Source organism: Triticum dicoccoides, chromosome 4A (genome assembly GCF_002162155.2).
Source record: "Triticum dicoccoides isolate Atlit2015 ecotype Zavitan chromosome 4A, WEW_v2.0, whole genome shotgun sequence".
Classification (NCBI taxonomy): domain Eukaryota; kingdom Viridiplantae; phylum Streptophyta; class Magnoliopsida; order Poales; family Poaceae; genus Triticum; species Triticum dicoccoides.
In genome coordinates, this window is record NC_041386.1 from 626040287 (window position 1) to 626061034 (window position 20748).

General features: G+C 42.4%; 1 protein-coding gene across 1 annotated transcript; it reads left to right on the forward strand.

Annotated features, from left to right (window-relative positions):
* Positions 1–912: 912 nt before the first annotated feature.
* On the forward strand, positions 913–8039 carry LOC119283885. Its single transcript, XM_037563245.1, has 4 exons — positions 913–1217; positions 1318–1457; positions 7309–7655; positions 7739–8039. The coding sequence occupies exons 1-4, from the start codon at positions 913–915 to the stop codon at positions 7826–7828; spliced, it is 882 nt and encodes a 293-aa protein (XP_037419142.1). The 3' UTR covers positions 7829–8039.
* Positions 8040–20748: the final 12709 nt, after the last annotated feature.

Sequence of the window (20748 nt, forward strand, 5' to 3'; positions counted from 1 at the left end):
GTTTTCTACTAAGGTGATGCCGCGTGACGACCATCCGATAGGCTGCCACGGGAGAAGAAGTGGCGGTGGAATTAGTGACCATCATCCATGGTGTATGAGAGGCCGTGCCGCTTCAAGTCCCTTTATGTGATGCGAGAAGGAAGAAGCTGAAATTTCCCTCCTCAGATTCACTTTTGACTCCCGTCCACCGACGACGATGTCTCCGTGTCGGCGCGCGGCGGCTCCAGGTCGTTCCTGGCTTGGCCTCGCCAGATACTCCAGGCCTCGCTGCCGCTCGTTGTGACATCCCCTCTTAACGAGCAATGCTACACCTACAAACGAGTCTACGTAAATCCTACGTTCGTAGCTGTTAGTAGATGTCGGGTTTTGCCTCTCGACCTCGGACGGTACCTTCTCTTCCATACAAAACCGACTTATTCAAATTATTTTTCCAGTTGCCTGATGATCCAGCAAAACTGTTTTTTTTTTACTGGACTTGGCGATTCTAGTGAAAGGTTCCCAGGAGAGTACGTTGTAGTCATAGAGGTGTCGTATCATGGTCGTGAAATATATTGCACTACTTGCATACATCACCTCCCATCTTTGGCGAACCTTCGGGTGAAACAAACCTATGCTGCAAATTAACCACACGTTGCATGTTCGTTGCCATGTCACCGCCACCTGGAACTTGAAGGCTCCGCGTGTGAATCATGCGTGTCGGGCGCTAGGACATGCTCTGCTGACGGCCCCTCCCCTACATAAACCCAGTCTGGGCGAAATCGCTTCCAGCATAAGCACCAAGAAAGGCCGTAGCTCATGCATAGAAAGAAAAAGAAGGGGGTAGCTAGTCACCTTTGTCCCAAAAAAGGTCACCAACCCATTATCACCCCGCCGCCTATCGTTGAGTTTGAGGGACAGGCGTCGAGCGTCGAGATGGCGACCGCCGCCACGACGGGCAGCGCGCTGAGCATGAAGCTGCTGGTGGACACCAAGGCGCAGCGCGTGCTGTTCGCGGAGGCGAGCAAGGACGTGGTGGACTTCCTCTTCTCCCTCCTCGCCCTGCCGGTCGGCACCGCCGTGAAGCTGCTCGGGAAGGACTCCATGGTCGGCTGCGTCGGCAACCTCTACGGGAGCGTGGAGAAGCTGGACGGCACCTACGTCCAGCCCGGCGCGGCCAAGGACGCGCTTCTTCACCCCGTCGTGCTCTGCCCGGGCGCCGCTGGCACCAACATGCTAATGTTAGAAATAATTCTTTAGTATTAACATAATAGGATCTTGATCTCTAGATTAAAACACCTCTTCTGTAGAATATTGGGAACTAACCATGATTTTTCAAAGACCATCAGGGGCTCCATGCAGCTGCCGTGAGCCTCCAGCGGAGTGGAGTTTGTTGGGGAAGAAGCAGCAGCATGCAGATGGACGTGCAGAGTGCTGGACGCCGCCGGCACTACCCTCCTGGTGGCCGGCAGTGGTGGACGGTCTTCTCGACCCTTGGCGCTTCTTTAGGATCGGCAGTTGAGGTTCTGTGTGTTTGTAATAGTCATCCATACATGGGACATATACCTCCTTTTATGTATAAACGCTAGGGAACAGGGACCGGACCAAAACGTTGGTTTGGCACCTCCGATCATGGTGCATCTTTACGTTAGGTAAGGATACTTTGTCTCTCCCTGATTTCTCTCAGTTTGTTACACTGAAATCAATTCCAACATTCTCCCCCTTGATCGTAAGGTTAACAAACATCATAAGCCCACTCTTATCATAGAAATAATATACCAAAGTAAGATGTTGCAATGACCAATGAAATTTCATTGAACCTCAATAATTATAGTATACCATTCTATCTCGAAATGGATATCATTTTACTTAAAGGGAGTTGGTTCATTTGACGGTCCTAAATTCCAGGATCAAAAGGCTTTCTAAACCCATGCTAACAACATGATCATACAATTGGGTGGTAAGCCTTTGATAAACGGATCCGTAAAACATTCAAACATACTCATATTCTCAACTTCAATAGCTTGATCCTGGATTCTATCTTTCACAACACTAAACATATTGTCAATGGTTTTGGCAACACCATTTAACTTGTTGTTACTCGCATAGAAAATTGCGATTCATATTGCAGTATGTGGTTACAAAATGCTATCTACCACCATAATTTTGGGAATAAATTTCTTGACATACAACCTGCCCAATAGCCTCTTAACATGCCACATAATTAAGTGCATTATTTCTAATGCCATCAGCGTCATTATGGAGCTTTTTCACGATATAGCTCCATATGCGAGAGTGAGGATGTAACATGACGTGGAAACTTTAATATCCACACATCTCGCAGAAACAATGTCTAAATAACCTAGGATAACCAGGTTATCAGACTTCTCATCAGTGAGCATGTAGACTTTATTGTCTTGCATATCTGCAAGACTTTTGATGGCTTTTCCAGTGGTCCATTTTTGGACTTACTTGTATATTTGCCAATTTTCCCGATCACAAATAAGGGCATGTTCATACTTGAATACACATGTTGCTTCTGACAGCTGAAGCATAAGGAACCACATTATCTGATCAGTTTATAATGGTTCCTTGGACACTAAAATGTCCGCCTTTATTGCCCTTAACTTTAGCAGCAGGTGAGATAGAGTACTACCACATAATATTTTCTTCCGTACTCTATCGAAGTATGTCGTCATAAGAGAACTTATACTCCTTTTGGACCTATATCTTGATGAAGCCCGATACAAATAAAGTATAAGGCATCACCAAGTTCCTTTTATGTCAATAGAAGATAGAAATTTCTTGGCCCGCCAAAAAATATTCCAACTTCACATTTAGTGAACTTACTCCCCTTTGTCCCAACGCTCGTCTTTTTTCACAATTGAATTTCTTGAGGCAACATACCTTATGTTAACTTCATCTATTTGACAAAACCCGATGGTTGAGTCATATATACACTATTAATTAGTCAACACAAGAGCATGTTATAATCATAACACAAGCGTCATAACAACTTAATGAGGAAACTCTATTGAGTTCCATACATCATTAGAGCTCACTATCAGACAAGCCTCTAAGATGATCATTAGCACACATTATCAATCACACGGAAATTGTGAAGTCTCAACATTAAGTGTTGCAATATGCATTCTTCTCACCTTCCCTGATGCATATGAACAAAGATCTAATGGAGTTATCCTTAAGATTCTTGCTCATACTCTCCAGGTTCCCTGATGATCACTTTATTTAAAAGATGGAAAACATACCCAAAAACTTAATAATAATCATTTTAGTTCTAAACCACAACACCGTCGGGCTGAAGATGGAAAAGAACTTAATGAACTGTTATTATAAATGAAATATAACCACGAGCCACATGATACTAACAAACTTGCCACTTGAGTGAAATGTGACATATAATTATAAATGACATTGGTCAAATATATAATCAACATGTTACATCATGATGGTCATTACACCAGCAACCTTGTCACTTTAGCATTCATGTGTGCTTCATAATGCTCATAAGGGATTACACATTAACATAATAAAGGGAGTGATTTTTCGTTCATTCTTCTAAATAAGACTTGTTGCATCTTAATTAGAGAACCAAAATTAGTGTGTGCTTTTCATACATTCTCCAACTAGGACTTCTCGTTGGTTCCATCTTAATTAGAGAATTAACGCACATATTTTTCTTAGCTTTATATGATATAAGTAGGAGAAGTGAACGTGATATCTCATATTAAAAAGACTTCCATTCTCCCCCTCGAAATGTGGTCGAAAACCACAATTTTGATAAAATCTCTTAAAATTCTCTTATATCTTTAGTTATACCATATCACTTAATCTTTACAAATGATTCATTCAGTGAAAACATAACTTGTTTCACCCTAGAATGGGACTAACATTACATAATTGGAGATGACTTAATACAAAATCATTTCATCTGTTCGAGAGATAAAATTAAGGTTCTCCAATAACTGGAACATGAACAAACATCATCAATAAGATGAAGAATGAAGTTATCTCCAAAAGCTAGTGGAATAAATCCAATAGTTTTGACTTTAATATCCTTTGCATTAGTAATATGCATGATGGCAAATGCATCTTGAGATCTCTCCCAATGTCTGCCTTATCATCATGATTAACATCCTTCAACCTTAGTGGCAAAGAAAACACTGGGAGATTCCTCCATGTGCAAAATTTATTTACATAAGGTTCATCTATGCCAAAACGGAAGTTTGGCATCATTATTAATGTTCATTGCTAAAAAAAAGACACCATTATGAGCATCACAACAAAACATCAAGCATGAATTAACCATGCAATGAGATGAATCAAAGAGATGCTTAATTGTTATTCTGATCCATATTCATAAATGACACATGAAAATAATCAACGTTGGTCAGAATATCATCATATGCCATTATAACATTTTTTTAGATCTCTAATCAAAACTTCCCGTTGGTTCCATTTTGACTAGAGAGTCATAAAGCACATAATTATGACCAAGAACTTTGGCTAAATTAATAGCTAAATTACCATAAAGCAACAACATAAAACCATGTTTGCCATCATACACAATGATACCTTTTGTCACGCAAGTTGACACTGATAATAATAGTGAACTTAAGTGTCAAAATTATCATAAAAATTTCTCAAAGACATAAATGAAAATGGCATAGAATTAACATAAAAATATAAATGTCTTTGCCACTGAGTAAACATTGATATTAACATTCACAGTGAAAATGACATTAACATTATCATAAGGATATCATAATATTTTCCCCAAAAACAATTATATAAAATTTGGACATAAGCTTACACAAGGATTCACCAAATAATAATATTTGGTAAATTATAACGGTCAGATAAAAGGCAACACGTACTTTGGATATATTTCATAAAAAAAAAGTCATATAATGACTAGGATTTTGCATATCACATAAAGTTCTTTAAACAAAATTTATTTGTTTAGATAATCAACCATAATTTTATCAATACCATTATGGTCCATTTAAGCTTATTTCAATAGTGCATGTTTTAATTCTACAAAAGAAATGAACCAACATAATCTTTAGTATTTGTCAACGAGCACACTAGCTCAACATTATTAGACGCACCGTGAGGTACGGAAAAACCACACCACGCAACCATTTAGTGACGATCACATCATTAAAAAAAATGCCATAAGTATGGCATCAACGTAAAATTCACACTCAATGAAAATTTTCAAATAAAATTTTCAGAAAATTCAATGAGTGATTCACATTAATTTCTTCATTGAAATGACACCGAAAATATGATCATCATAAAAGGTGTCATTAAGATGGCATCAACATTAATGTCACATTAAATTTCCAAATAAAATTCCCTTAGGCACAACTTTATTCAGAAAATTATAAACATAATTATAGGCAAATTCTAATATATTAGTGCATAAGCATAATTATAAACTTAACAAGTGCACTAAACCTTCATAAAATGCCCATAACAACCCACGACGTTCTATTAACAAAATCTTATCATCATTGAAGGATTCCATAAAATGACATAAATCTTAATTGCTTAAAAGATGACATAAGCAAAATCTTTAACACATTTTCTGGCAGCTCTTAAATTTATTATACAGTGGATAGCCAAAACAAAAAACTTAAATGCACTGCCAAAAAATACAGAAAACTGCCACAAAAAATTGGCCCAAAAATACCCACGGCTACCCAAAGTAAGCCCAGTAGCATAGCAGCTACACGTAAAATAAAACAAACTTCTCTGGTCGGCTGAGGCAACTTGGGCCACAGTCCGGCCGTGAAAACAGCCCATATGGCGCCGATGGCCTGCTCGGAGCCGCGATTTCTTGTGAATCGTCCGATCGAAACGGACGGTCGGCATCGCTCGCGAACGGAACAAAATCGCCGCCCGAGCTAACCCTAGGTCATTTGACCTCCTCCTCCCCGGATTTCTCGCTCTCGCACAGAGCGGCGACAACAGCAGCGGCTCGATGAGCTCGCCAGCCATGGCGGCGCGGGAGCTCCGCTCGCCGGCCAAGCGTGCAGCGGATTGAATCCCGCGCGCTTTGCCATCGAACGAGGCCTCTGCGTCTGCGCGCGCCCGATGATTCGTACGGTGGGGAGGGATGCACCGGCCACCACCGATTTAGGGGGCGATGGCGACGTGCACGGCGATGGCCTCACACGCGCACATCCATAATAGCGGCGCTGGCGGCTCTAAACCCTCGGCGCGTCGTCCTTTAGCAGCTCAGCGGCGGCCGATTCTTTCAGCGCGTTGTCCCAGGAGACGACGGCGTCACCGGCGTCGGGATCCCGAAGGTACACCGGCGCGGCATCATGAGGTGTGCCCCAAAAGCTCTTCTTTTTCTCGATTACATCATTTGTTGGGCGCTGATTTGCGAAATTCCTAGTTCTAGGGTTTCAAATTGGGGATTTTCTGGAGTTTGCAATTCCCCCCTTCTGATTGCTTAAACAGGGCTAGTTGAAAGATCAACATAATGCGGAAGCATGGCTCAATTAGTCTAGCCGTTGAACATGATCATCATCATCGAATTAACACTAGCCAATAGCAATTAGAATCTTAACCGAAGCAATTAACCCTAAACATGGATCGTCAACTTAACAGAGAGTCTTATACTTTAATCATTAATCTTAAGCCTGCATAATTTGATCTTAACACATAATCCTAATGTGCTAACACTAAAATGTTATAATCTAATCATGACCAATTAGCAGCACTAATACAAAAAGTTAGACCATGACATTAATAATTAAGATTTAACATGGTCTAGTTAGGGTTGTAAACAGAGATCAATCATGCTCATGATACCAATGTTAGAAATAATTCTTTAGTATTAACATAATAGGATCTTGATCTCTAGATTAAAACACCTCTTCTGTAGAATATTGGGAACTAACCATGATTTTTCAGAGACCATCAGGGGCTCCATGCAGCTGCCGTGAGCCTCCAGCGGAGTGGAGTTTGTTGGGGAAGAAGCAGCAGCATGAAGATGGACGTGCAGAGTGCTGGACGCCGCCGGCACTACCCTCCTGGTGGCCCGCAATGGTGGACGGTCTTCTGGACCCTTGGCGCTTCTTTAGGATCGGCAGTTGAGGTTCTATGTGTTTGTAATAGTCATCCATACATGGGACATATACCTCCTTTTATGTATAAGTGCTAGGGAACAGGGACCGGACCAAAACGTTGGTTTGGCACCTCCGATCATGGTGCATCTTTACGTTAGGTAAGGAGACTTTGTCTCTCCCTGATTTCTCTCAGTTTGTTACACTGACATCAATTCCAACAGCTAAGGCTTGCCGGAGGCCACCTCTGGCGGGCAGCCCAAGGCGCTCTACAAGTGCAGCCGCTGCAACAACAGCTTCGTGTCGGAGACTAGCAGCACCAACTGCCCCTCGTGCGGCTACAAGATGACCACGGCGTTGCGGTTCGTGTCAGGATCCTGGGGCCAGACGGCTCAGGCGGCGGCCGGCGTCGTCTGTGGGAAAGGGTTCGTGCAGGGCATCGTGACGTACACGGTGATGGACGACCTCAGCGTGAACCCCATGTCATCCATCTCCAGCATCGCGCTGCTCAACGCCTTCGCCGTCAAGGACCTCGGCGCGCTCCAGGAGAAGACCGTGCAGCTCGGCTACAAGGAGGTTCGCCGTTTGCATTTAGCTCTTTGGCTTATTTATTGTCAGTCACTTCTTATGCACACTGCTTTGCATGATTTGATTTGCAGGGTCTGGCGATTCTCAGGGCGTCGCTGCAGTCCAAGACCGTCCTCACCGACGTCTTCCTCGCCAAGACGCAACTCCCAGGCCGCGCTTGAACACCCGGTTGCCTGGTTTGCCATCGGAACAAAACTAAGTAGTTGTAGATCTTACCAGATAGCACTAGCAGCGTAGCTTTAATTAGGTCGTTGGGGTTTGTGTACGTGATGCATGCTTGCATGTTGTGCAAGTTTCGTTGGCGCTGCCACCTTTACTTAATGTTTTGTCTAATGTACTATAAATATGTAATGTACGCCGGACACCGCGCCTACCAGCTAGTGGCCTAATGAAACGTGTATGTACTGTTTGTGTCAGCTGAATTCGGAACAGGACGTACTGTAGTAGACTGCTTGCATGCTTTCAGCGTTCAAACTTAAAAAAAAAAAGACTACTGAGACAATAGGGGAAAACATAAGAGAACTAAGAAAAAAGGGCACCTTATAAATGAAGCAACCATCCATCTCCATTCATTCAACGTTCAATATTAAAAAACAGGCTGGGGCAACAACACAATCACGCTCAAAAGACATAAGAAAAAAAGCATCCTATGAAGAGGACAGGCGACGTGCAATAATCAGAAGTGCATCCATCATGAGCCCCAGTCGATCGTGCTGTAGATTACGGTCACGCTGCTTAAAGAGCAGGTATAGGAAAGCAAGAATTTTTTTAAAAAAGTCAAACATCTTAGCTGCTTAAAGAGCAGGTATCGGAAAGCAAGACATTTTTAAAAAGAGTCAAACATCTTATTACGTGTCGGTTAAAGGGTACACGGTAGCTCTGATCCGGAGAAACTCCGCGAAGTCCAGGGCCTCCAGACGGGCCCTAAAGCCTCACGGATGATCATCCAAAGGACCCGAGCCGCAATGGACGAGAATAGGATGCGAAGGATGCGAGTGCCAGTCTACCGGAGCCACAATGCACGAGAATAGGATGCGAAGGATGCGAGTGGCAGTCTCCGGAACTGCGCATAAGGCGCACAAGCCATTATCCGAGTCATGCCACTTAAGCACCTTGGTTTCTGAAGGAATGAGATCTCAAAATAGCTGCGATACAAAATTCTTAATCTTCAAGGTCAATGGGCTTTTCACAGGGAAGAAAGCTAGGGATGGTGGGCGAATGATATAATGCCAGATATTCCCAGTTTACGGAAAACTCACCTGAAGATGAGAGTGACCAGGAAAAACAGTGTCCGAATAATTCGACAACACCGGCAGGAAGGCTGCCCGCAATCTAGTCCATTCCTCAATCTCGATAATATATTTAAAAATGTATTTGCAGCAACTAAAGTCAATAATGTATTTCAAAAGGAATAGGATATTTATTATCTATTTCAAAGTGTTCATTTTTATATGAAAAAATGCATGTTATGTAATAGAAAATTTTCATTGTGTATTTCAAAAATGTGTTTGTAATTACTTAAATTAGTTCATAATTAGTAGTAGGTAAAAAATGTTCTTACTATATTAAAACAGTTTTTGTATTTAAAAAAATGCTCATAGTGTATTTCTGAAATGCCTTAGAAAAGATGCTCATTACCAATCTCAAAAAAATGTTCACCAAATTTTTAGCAAAATTTCATTGTTCAATAGAAAAAATGTTGAATGTGCATTTAAGAAATGTATTTGCATTTTAGATTCATACTGTATTTGAAAAATGTCTTGGAAGAATATTCATTACCTATTTCCAAAAATGTAGAACAAGTATTGTTGAAATGTTATTTTTCAATACAAAAATGTCATAGTGTAATTAAAAATGTATTTGCAATTACTTAAATTTGCTCATCAATTACTGTAGTTGGGAACATGCTTATAGTATATTAAAAATTTATGTTTCCATTTTTATTTAAAAGTGTTGTGTACTTACAAAAAGTGCTAGAAAAAACTTAATTATCTATTTTGTGACATGTTTAATATATATTAATAAAATGTTTATTTTTCAACAGAAAATTTTCATCACTCGCATCACAGCATGTATTCATCATAATAAAAAAATTCATGAACATTGTGCATAGTGTACTCAAAATATGTGCCGCCAATTTTAAAAACGTTTGATGGTCTGCTTAAAAAAAGTTTACTCCTCCTGAATAATGTTCATTCCATCTATCGCTAACCATTTTGAACCAAGAAAAGAAGTGAAAAAAATAATCTTGTCTTGCCTTCGCCTCCGCGGAAGACAGGAAGGGACATCAATACTATGAAACAGAAAATAGGCAAAATTCAAATAGAAGCGAGCACGACAAGTAGGCAATGACCCCAGTAGGAGGCAAATCAATTGTATCTTCATTGTGCATTGGAAGATTGTCTTACAGTATGTATCATGAAAAATGTGAGTGCCATGTATAGTGTAAGAAAATGGGTCATTGTGAGTGTTAGGTATAGTAACAGGCATAATGTGCTCTTACGACTTGTATACTTTTGATTTTGGTGATGAAAAACATGAATTAATACAATACTTGATGATATAAGAAAAACAAAATCCAAAGCATATATCGATTTCACACATATCTGCAACATAAGGGGAGAAGGCGCTCGGGAGGAGAAGAATAGGGGAGACGCTCGCGAGGAGGAGAAATGGAGAAGGGAGGCACTCGCGAGGACCAGAAGGGCGAAGAAACCCGGCGGGGAAATAGGCCGGCCCAGTGACGACGCAGAGAAACGCTTGAGATGAGACAGTGATATATCTCACAGTAAGCAAAATATATCATTCGCGAAGAGGTAGCCCCTCCCGTCCTTGCTACATCTTGGGTCCACGGATGCGGCAAGCACAACAAAAAATAATATTTTTTCTTAGAAAGGAAAATGCTCTCGGCTCTCGATGTGTGCGCGGGGTGCGGATCCTTGGTCGGGTGCGGCGGTGGCTACGTGCAGTGGGCTCGGTGACTGGCGACGCGTGGGGCGTGGCATCTCCGGAGCTCGAGGTGTGCTGCGGTTAGCTGATCTTGGTGCAGCTCTTTGCGATGCATTGGTTGTTGTTGTGGTGGTGGTCACGGTGGTAGACGGCGGCTATGGCCAGGGGGTGGCGTGTGCCTGGGCGCGGTGGATCGTGTGATCCCGCGGCCAGGGTAAGGTTGGCCTCAGCGGGCAGTGGTCTCCGGGAGAAATCTTTGCCCCGGTCTTACCGGAGCCGGCGGCGCCCGCGGGTGACATGATCTTTCTTGGAAGCGTCGTCGTGGAGGTATGCTCTTTCGCTGGATCGGGCGATGGAGGTGCCTTCGCGTCTTTCTCCTCCTTGGGGGCATCGTATCGGAGCTGACTATGACCGAGAGACTGGTGGATTGTGGCATCTTCGTCGTGGATGGAGGCATCTTGGCCATGTAGTTTGCTAAGGCGGGGCGCTAGTTTCTGGTTGGCAACGATGATGGTGTCGAGAGGAGCTCGGGTCGCGGCGTGGACTTCGGTAGTCGGTTCTTCCCAGCGTGCCTGAGGTGCTCTTTTGTGGGTTGCTTAGTTGCTTTGAAGTCGGAGCTACGGTGGAGCGGGTCCAGGTGGTGATGATGACAGGTGTTGCTCGGTGGTCGTTTGCAGAGGGCACGATCGGTGCAAGTCCTGCATATTTTCCTTGTGAGGCTCGTCGTCAAAGTCGTTGCTTGCATGTGTGGCCATCTGGTGGCATGTGCCGTCGTGGTTTCTATGCAGCTGTTTGCAGGTTGGCTTCGATGTTGGAGCTCTATGGTGAAGTCGGAGTCGCTCGTTCGAGGCAACCGGTGATGATGATGACGCTTGCGACTCCTCGACGGACATCTTTCTTCTTTGCAGCTTTGTGTCCCATGTCGGTGGTCAAGTTGGCCGGTGGTTCCCATGTCATGTGGGTTCGGTTGTATCGGTTTTAGCCCAGTTTTCCGCCAATTAACCGGGCAATTCTCTTCTCCTTAATTAATGAAAACGACAAATCTTTTTTCTTACTTCAAGAAAAAGATGCATGTTAGAGGATACTGAACAAATTACTGATGATGCCAAGATCTAATGACTAAGTGTGGTAGTATTACCTTGCTAAGAAAATTAGTATCAGTGGACACCGGAATCATACTCCCTCCGTTCCGAGTTACTTGTCGCAGGTATGAATGTATCTAGCTGTATTTTAGTTCTAGATACATCCATTTTTGTGACGAGTAATTTGGAACGGAGGGAGTAGAATATTGTTTGGGATCATTTCCTTGTCTGTTGAGGCTTCACGTTTCATTTAGTCTCTGTAAGATGTGATGCATACTAGTGGTTGGGGCGCCACCCGGTGGCGCCGCCTGAGACGAAGCTGGGCGGTGCTAGGTAGGAGGCGCCCCTTTCACGTTGCTGGGTGTAGTTCACAATGTTATGACATGGTCAGCAATAAAAGAACAGTGGAAATGCAACACACTCATACCATGAATCAGCCTTAGGAGTCATAGATATTAATATGTCCTTGTAGTTTACATGAATGGCGACATAAAAGACAATTGTTCAAAAGCAACACACGCTAACATAAAAGCGAAGGTACAATAGGAGCATTTTCATCTCTTGTTGTGAAAAGGATGTCCTGCCTAAAGATAGAAATGCACAAGTATCACATATTATTGACACCACTTATGTTGCTTAGAAAACAGAACATAGAGAAAGAAAATGGGGGATAAAATTGCTTCCACCAATTCCAAGCGAAGATAAACCTGAATGGACAAGCACATATATTAAGAAAGGATATGATTTAAAGTATAAACTCACTTTGTAAGCCAATTCCCATAAGGCTATGATGGGAAGGAGGTCGGGAGGACGGCGCCGCATGACGAGCCCTATCCATGCCGAACGACCTCATGATATACAGCCTCCATCGCTCACTATTCAATGCCCATAGAAAAAACAGGATTGTGGTAGACATGTCTTAGGTAAGATACATATGTGTAAATGTAAAGTTTTACTAATCAAGCATGCACTTAATGAAAGTACCTATTATACATAAAAGGGAAGTAACTGAGATAGATGCTGGGTTTTTTTTCTTAGAAGGAAGTTGGTCATCAAATAGGCGTAGATAATCAAATTTGGAATATCTCCAGGAACATCTAATTTTTGAAACTCATGGCAATATGTAGTACATGTGTGTTAGGTCAGATAGAAGATATGCACAAATGTAGAGATTTAGTAATGAAGCATCCAGTGAACAAAAGAAACAATTATACATGAAAAGAAACTATGTGGGCTATGCATGTTTCAGTGTCATGTAACTTATGTTACAGAACAAAACCAAGCTAGTAAGCAATCCATTGTGAAATCTTCATGTGGTAAAGAACATTTGTAGATTAACATGAAATAAATATTATTGTCTGAGCACAAGCAATCATGCTGATACATTTAGTGATTTCTTTAAGCAGTAATAATCAGTCTATATTGATGCTCAATTAGTGGGTAAGAGGTATTGAGTAGAATCGATTTGTTTAACGCATGACATGAATGAATTATGCAGCTACCTGGGGGCTTAAGCCATTGCATTGACAGAGGCAATAGGTAGAAACATAGAAATAGTTGAATTTTAAGAAACAAATTAGAGGCGTTGAGAGCAGAGAAGGAGACAGTCACCTTGTCAGATCCATGAGGATGAATTGAGGGAGAGGGGACAGGAGCAGCACGTGGTAGATCCACTTTCAGGCTAGTTGCCTCGTGATAGATACTTCTAGATATGCATTGTAATAGTCAGACCACACAACATGTAATACTAATGGGCTAATGCCATAGCCTGCGGCAGTACAGAAGTGAACACATTGGTATATAATGGATGGTATCTGTGCAAATCTAGAACAATAATTTACCTTTCACAACAAACAAATCTCAAGAGCGCATTATTTCTTTATTTCTCAATAATTCACAATAAATGATCAATCATCTATATGCATGTACCAAAGCATTTACCTTTGTAGGAGCTTCCCAACTTTGCCTTCTGAGTTGTACGGGCTCTTCCATGGTCAAAACTCCATACCACCTTCGCCGCCACCAACGATGACCGGTCCCAATCATTGAGCCGAGCCCGGAGGCCGTCAAAGGGACCGCCATCTCCCTAAAGCGACGGGTTGCCCTAAGATGGTTGAGACCAAGTCGATGGCACACGCTAGTGAAACCTAGCCCATCTTAAAATTTTGAACCTAGCCCGTCTTCAAACCTAGCAGAAGACCAAAGCAACAAATTTAGAATGAGGGACGAGTTAATTGTATTTTTTAAACTTCGCGCAGAGAACTGAATATTTCTTCTTCTTTGCGGAAACGTAAACCAAAGCACATAAACGCATGATATAAAATCAAGAAGATCTGCATGTAAAACTTCTATACTGCATAGTCTCTTGACATGTATAATTAGTATTTAAAAAAATGACAATGTAAAGCAAAGAAATTGGCAGCAAGAGAAAGAGCTAGCTAGCAAATAATTAGATACAGACCAGGTTATCAGTTAGGCACAGACCAGGTTATCAGTTAGACAAAGAACAGAAAATAGAACAAAGGATCATAAAGCAATCCTTCGTGGTGAGATACCCCTTAATTTTTGTCGAATTTGAAATGAACTTCTTTACACACAGCAACTGAGTATATTTGCATGTAATGTTGTACCAAGGATGGACAAGTGATGAACATGAACTGAATCATAAAATCCATATAATTTGCATTGTTTGCTTTCTAGGACAAAGCAGAATCACGAGCAACTAAAATACAGTCAAGTAAGTCGAAAGCACTTAATAAGCGGTCTGACATCGGGCATATGCCATGGAAATATAGTAGTAAGCCAAAATGGACTTTTTTGTTGATTCCTATCTTTTACATCCTATAAGGAAGAGCATGGAATCTCAGTGATGTGCGGCTAACACATAATATTTATCAGAGCATGCCACTGTCAGACAATAACCAGCTCAGACATGTAGGATATAAAGAAATTTACCACACCTCAGCATCAACAAGTGATTCATCATCGTCAGTGTAGACCATGTTTGACACCAAAGTCTAGGAAATAAATACAAAAGGCAGATGTTAAAACTGTAAACAGGGGAAAGATTAAGCAGCATTAGCTTGGACAAGGAAAATCATATACTTGTATTAAGCGTGGCAAGAACTCCCGCAGTCCTTCAGGGGGCATGCTAACATCACAATATGCTGACTTGAAAAAGTTTACTTATAGTTAGTCCTATAATACAACACAGTCAGTCAGTAATGTCATCAATGACTCATAGTTTATTTTCAACTTGAAGGGTGTCAAGCAAATAAAATGTTAGAATACATAGACATGAGCACCAATCAGATGTAAAATATTATAGTATGAAGTTTAAAATTGACAATTTAAATTTACCATATCATGCTTGTTAATCTTTGGTTAGTTTTCTGTTGAAGTTCGAACAGAAAGGGGAGACTCAAAAGGGCCATCACGATAAACTCCATGCACTACAACAAACACCTGCGGCTTAAATATACAACTTCATACGGCCAAATTAATTAGCCAGTTAGGATAGCATCGTCATATGTTATGAGCTGACATTCATTTGTTTAAAGGAAAAAATAATCCTCTGCACAGAAGTTCCAAGTGCTTCAGTTAGATAACAACATTTAATCATTTAGCACACCAAAGGGCTTGGCCTATAATTGAACATGTCCATAATTACTTGATTAGAACTGTATAATGCATCTTATACAAGGCCTGTCTACTTCTCATTTAAGAATGTCACAGCCAGCCACAGTAATTGGCATATTCATAAACTATTGCTTAAGGTGCATCATCAAACCTAGCTCATCTTAAAAAATTGAACCTAGCCCGCCTTCAAACCTAGCAATATAGCAAAGCAACCAATTTAAAAGGAGGGACTGGTTAATTGTTTTTTTAATCGGCATGAAGAACTGAGTATTTTTTACTGGGTTATCTTCGTACTGTGTCTTTAGTTGATGGGTAATGTTCCCTTGGTTGTCAGATCTGAACTTTATAAGAAAAGAACATGTATAGTTCTTTTAGCAAGTATGCATATAAGCATCCCGAAACAACACATAGAAGAGGGTATGACAATATATGTTCCCATCACATCACACAACCAAGATGTGCAGTCAAGCATGAGGTTGCAATGCAATGCAAGAACAAAGGATTACTGTCAGTTGGGTGGGTTGTGGTCACGCATTCTCTGCTCCGCCATGGACAGATTGACGCCTGACTTGCTGGAGATGAGCGACAAGATACCCATTTGGTCCTCAATCGACTCCCTAACAAAAGTGAGTCCATAAATAGGAGGTAAAAAGAAATGGAACAGAGTTTGAGTCCCCAAGAACCACATAACAACCAATTCAAAAAAAGAAAGAGCCACGAATCAATTCTCACCTGATAGCTTGATTGTTCTAAAGAGCATAGCGCAAAATCAAATCCATGAGTATGTATGTGTGGGCTTCATCCGTAAATATGTGGACAAAATTTAAGCACCGGCTAGAACCACACAAAATCAGATCAAACCATGCAACGGTGAGCTCGTGAGATAGCCATGCTGCAGGTTGGCCTTAGAACACACCAAGGGACCACACAGGTCAGCACAATAATTGAATAAGACTTGACAACGAGAGCACACCTTGACGCGACATAACAACGAACATGCTATAAGCGGGTTAACATCAACAACAAATCCATGAACATCATCAGAACAAGAACAACCATCTATACAGCCGCACATGACCAAGCGGCCAACCTGAACTGAAGATGCCGGCCATCTCATTTGTAAAGCCGAAGAGACCGAAAACACACGAGGCAATGACGTTGAGAAACACGCACTTCACATAAAGAGTACCAGAGAATCTTTGTTAACTACCCAGCTAGCACATATCACCAATTTGATCAACACAGAAAGAGTTGTTAGGAATTTCATAACCTGCTTATTCCTTTTCTAGTACCTAGTTGTCTTACTGTACCTACCACATGTGCACACTGTTATTCTGGGCAGGCACTAAAGTAATTACAAGATCAGGTCTAAAAACATGACTTCCTTCCTTGGCATGCACCAAATCGGGTAACACCACGGCCATGTCATTAATCTTTGTGGGTGGTTTATTTTCCTCTCGGGGCAACACTAACCTGATTTTTACTGGACAAATAGAAATTACACAGGAACCAAATCTAACAAATTTTGCACCATAGGCCGACGCTAAACACTGCGTCACCAGCTGATTAATTCCTTGAAGGAACCTAACGGATGTAGCTTGCTCCAACGATCTACTATTTCAATTAGGCTCATCGGTTCTTGCTTACAAAAAACAGGGTCCATGCTGAAACTCAACCCAGCTTAGAGCCCTACCACTAGCATAACCAACACGAAAGTAGCACCAGCATGGTGACGACCCTCGTGAAATTGGCAGCCAACAAGGGAAGCACGATCGACCCCCAAAACGAAAGAAGCATGTGTTGGGAGTAATACCTGACGGATGAGAAATTCTCTCGGTGTCGACAGAGTCACGAACACGGAGGACCCGTAGCAGACGAACGCGGCAGCAACCGGAAGGAAGGATCTGCGATGGCGGTGAAGCCCTAGGCGGAATATGGAATAAACGAGCTGGAGGCGGCGGCTCAGATGTACGGCTTTGAGTCACCGGAACCCACGACTGGAAGCCGCGCCAGTTCCCCGCCATGTGGTCCCCAGAGACCTCGCCGGAGCATCCACCATAGAGGCTGCGAGAGCCCGGGCCTCCATGCCGGCGGCATCGCGACGCAGACAGGAGGCTTGGCGCCGCGAGACAGAGAAATCCGACGCTGCCGCTGCTCGGGAGCGCGGGTCTGCGCCAAGGGCTGAGCCTCCTCATCGTCGCCGTTTTACGAGTGGCTGCGGTGTGGCTAGCATCGCACCGGCGGAAGGGACACGAGGCAGGGTATGGAGAAGCAGTGGTCGCGGCGGCGGTGAGGGAGAGGAAGACGAGAAGAGGAGGAGAGGTTGCGTGGAGTGCGGGGCTGGGCCACATGTGTGAGGCCTTTTTACTGTGACCATAAAAAATTATCGATCGATAAAACAGTACCGCTAATGCCCATGTGGACACGCTCCTTGCTCGCCTTTGATGTGCACCTGAATGGTTTTAATATCATGAACTATCTCTTTGCTATCTCTTCTCTGGCTCGTGAACGTGAAATTTCGCAATGATTTCGGAAGTGCAATGGTTTGCGCTGCGAACCTGCTACAGTAGTAACTGTCGTTCAACTCGAGAAAAAAAAACTGGCCTTTACGTTGTCGTTTTTTTCTTTTCTTTTTTGAGTTATCGTTTTGTGAGCTGAAATAGCGAGCGTTTAGGCCTCTGTTTTCCGCCCTGTGCAGCCGGCTTGAATTAGGCTTGACCCATATGGGCTTTCCACGCCTTGTCCTGGGCTGGAATTAACAGGGCCTAGGCTTTCTACGCCCGTGTGCGGCCATCTGGGCTGGAATTAACAGGGCCTAGGAGGACACGGATTCCTCTTAATAAAAGGGAAAAAAAAGAGACACGGAGGGTATCGATCCATCGTTCACGTCAAACAGCTGCAAATCGTCGGAGTCCTCCGCTTTCCTTCCACCCACGCCACCGCAGAGTAGAGGATCTCTTCTGAGATACGTACGAAGGAGGGAGCTAACGCCGGCGTGCGGTTTTGCTTGCTGCTACCGGCCGATGAAAAAAATAGCGCATTACAGAATATGCTACTAGCGGCGCTATAGCGTGCTATTTTTTTCTGCGGTTTAACTTCATCGAGAATAGAGGAATCATCAGCCACCTGCAACAATGGACCGTCCTGCCTGCAACACACGCCTTAATTAGAGAACCCTCATCGGATTGATCTGGGGGCATGGAGGCGAATAAAGCTGATAGCAGCAGTTCCCACAGCCAAGTATGTTCCCTCTCCGGCCATCGGATTTACCCCCCTCTCTTCTCTTCATATATAATTTCTCTTCTTACAGAGCTATGTCTTCAACTCATACCTAGGAGTATATGCTAGTGTACTTGTAAATCTAACAAGTTTGTATAAGGACGGACAAAGATTTTTAGTTTGTGCATGCTCTTAATCCAGCACGATGAGAAAAGCGTCGTGTTGATGAATGGCAAATCAATCTAGCAACATGGTACGAACATGATTTTGAGCTCAATATAACATATTTTATACGAATATAAATGCATGTCCTCGACGAACCTGAACGGCACACCAGATTGACCAGATACCAATAGCGAGTGTGCTCGATCGTTCGGGGGCTATTCAGCCTCATCCAACAGTTTACACACTATATGGAGCATTGTTCTTGTATCTAAAACAAGAGATCGAGAGTGTTCTTTTTTATAGAAAAACAAGAGTTTTTCTGCTTGGGATATCTGAATTCAGTTATTTGGCAGCCAAATAATTAATGGATCCCTAACTACTTATATATGTTGCAGCAAATAGAGGGTGAAGACAGGCTAAGCGCGTTGACCGACGATGTTTTACTGTTTATCTTGGGAAGAGTCGATACACGTACGACTGCAAGAACAAGTGCGCTCTCCACACGGTGGAGTCATCTGCCTTGGCTGCTGCCTGAGCTCAGCATCGATGTCAAGGACTTCCTATCTACCCCACACCTGAAACCTATCAAGACGAAGGATATGGAGGAAGCAATGGCATCTGTAGCGAAAGCCACCAGGAGTTTCTTGGTTAGGCCACGAAGAGAATTTACCATCTCAAGTCTGCACCTTAAGCTCTACTTTATAAACGCTTTCTTGTTCGAAGTTGGCCTACTTGTAGGTGACACAATCAACAATGGTTCGTTGAAAGATTTAGATCTCGCCATTCTCGATGAGAAAGATTCTTTGGAATGCAGTGAGGAGGATATGCTGCAGCGAGCGCAAGAAATATATTTTCTTTTCACTGCCCACCCTAGTGTGCTCAGCTGCCTCACAAAGCTCTCTCTACAAAATGTAGACTTTGACAAATTGGACATGCACCATATCATCTTTGACTGCTGCAAGCAACTAAAGCATCTAAGCCTCACTGAGTGTGATATTGGTGGTGATGTGTATCCTTTTAAGATTGATGCACCAAACTCAAAACTATGTGTTCTAGAGCTCACTAAGTGTGGCTTTAGGAAACTTGAGGTGGTCTGCCTTCCAAAATTGGAGAAGTTCAATTTGAATTCTTGGCTTTTTGACTATGTGCCATTGGTCTTTGGTTTTGTCCCGTCTCTTGGAGAATTAGAACTCATAAGTACGCGAGGGTGTTATGAGGAACTTAAGTTAAGTGAGCTTCTATATGGAACCACATACATACATACTCTCACGTTGGATTTCGAAGGAGAAAATGTGAGTTATATTTCATTTTTGCGAAGTGATCATATGTTTGCTTGCATTTGTTAGTTATCACAGCTACTAGAGTTATATCATAGATGTGTTTATTCATGATACTGATTAAGTATAGCTGTAAAATCTTTCATAACGTCATTTCTGTGCTCCTAAATTATCAACTCTTAATTGTTTATCTTCTGATCAGCTTTGGATGCAACCTGAAATGAGGCAGCTTTACCCAGCTTTCAACAAGCTAAGGAAGTTGTTTGTGCATGGTATCTTTGTTGAATTTGACATTTTATGGACGATGGCCTTTCTTGCAGCGGCACCATCTATTGAGATGTTACATATTGAGGTGATTTCTTGGTAATTATGTTGCATTTCTTCGGTTATCCAAATTTAGAGGTCTTAGTTTTTGATAAATTTAGCTGGAAGTTGTTTAACACTGAAATCCAAGTGCATGTGTATCATTTTTTTCACCCAATAGGTATGGGACCATGTATGCGATGTGGGTGAAGTGGAAGACAATTATAGACGACAGAACAACACCGAAAGAAGGACTCCTCAGTGGGATGTGGACTTTAACGACACCAAGAATTGGATTTTGAAAGAGCTAGAATTCATTGGCTTCAGGTCAGTAGAACAACAATTTACATTCATAAGATCTGTGTTGCAGCGATCTCCCAACTTGCATAAGATAGTTCTGAAAAGAGATGACGAATGTGACTTATGTTCTACTCATGGTGTACTGCC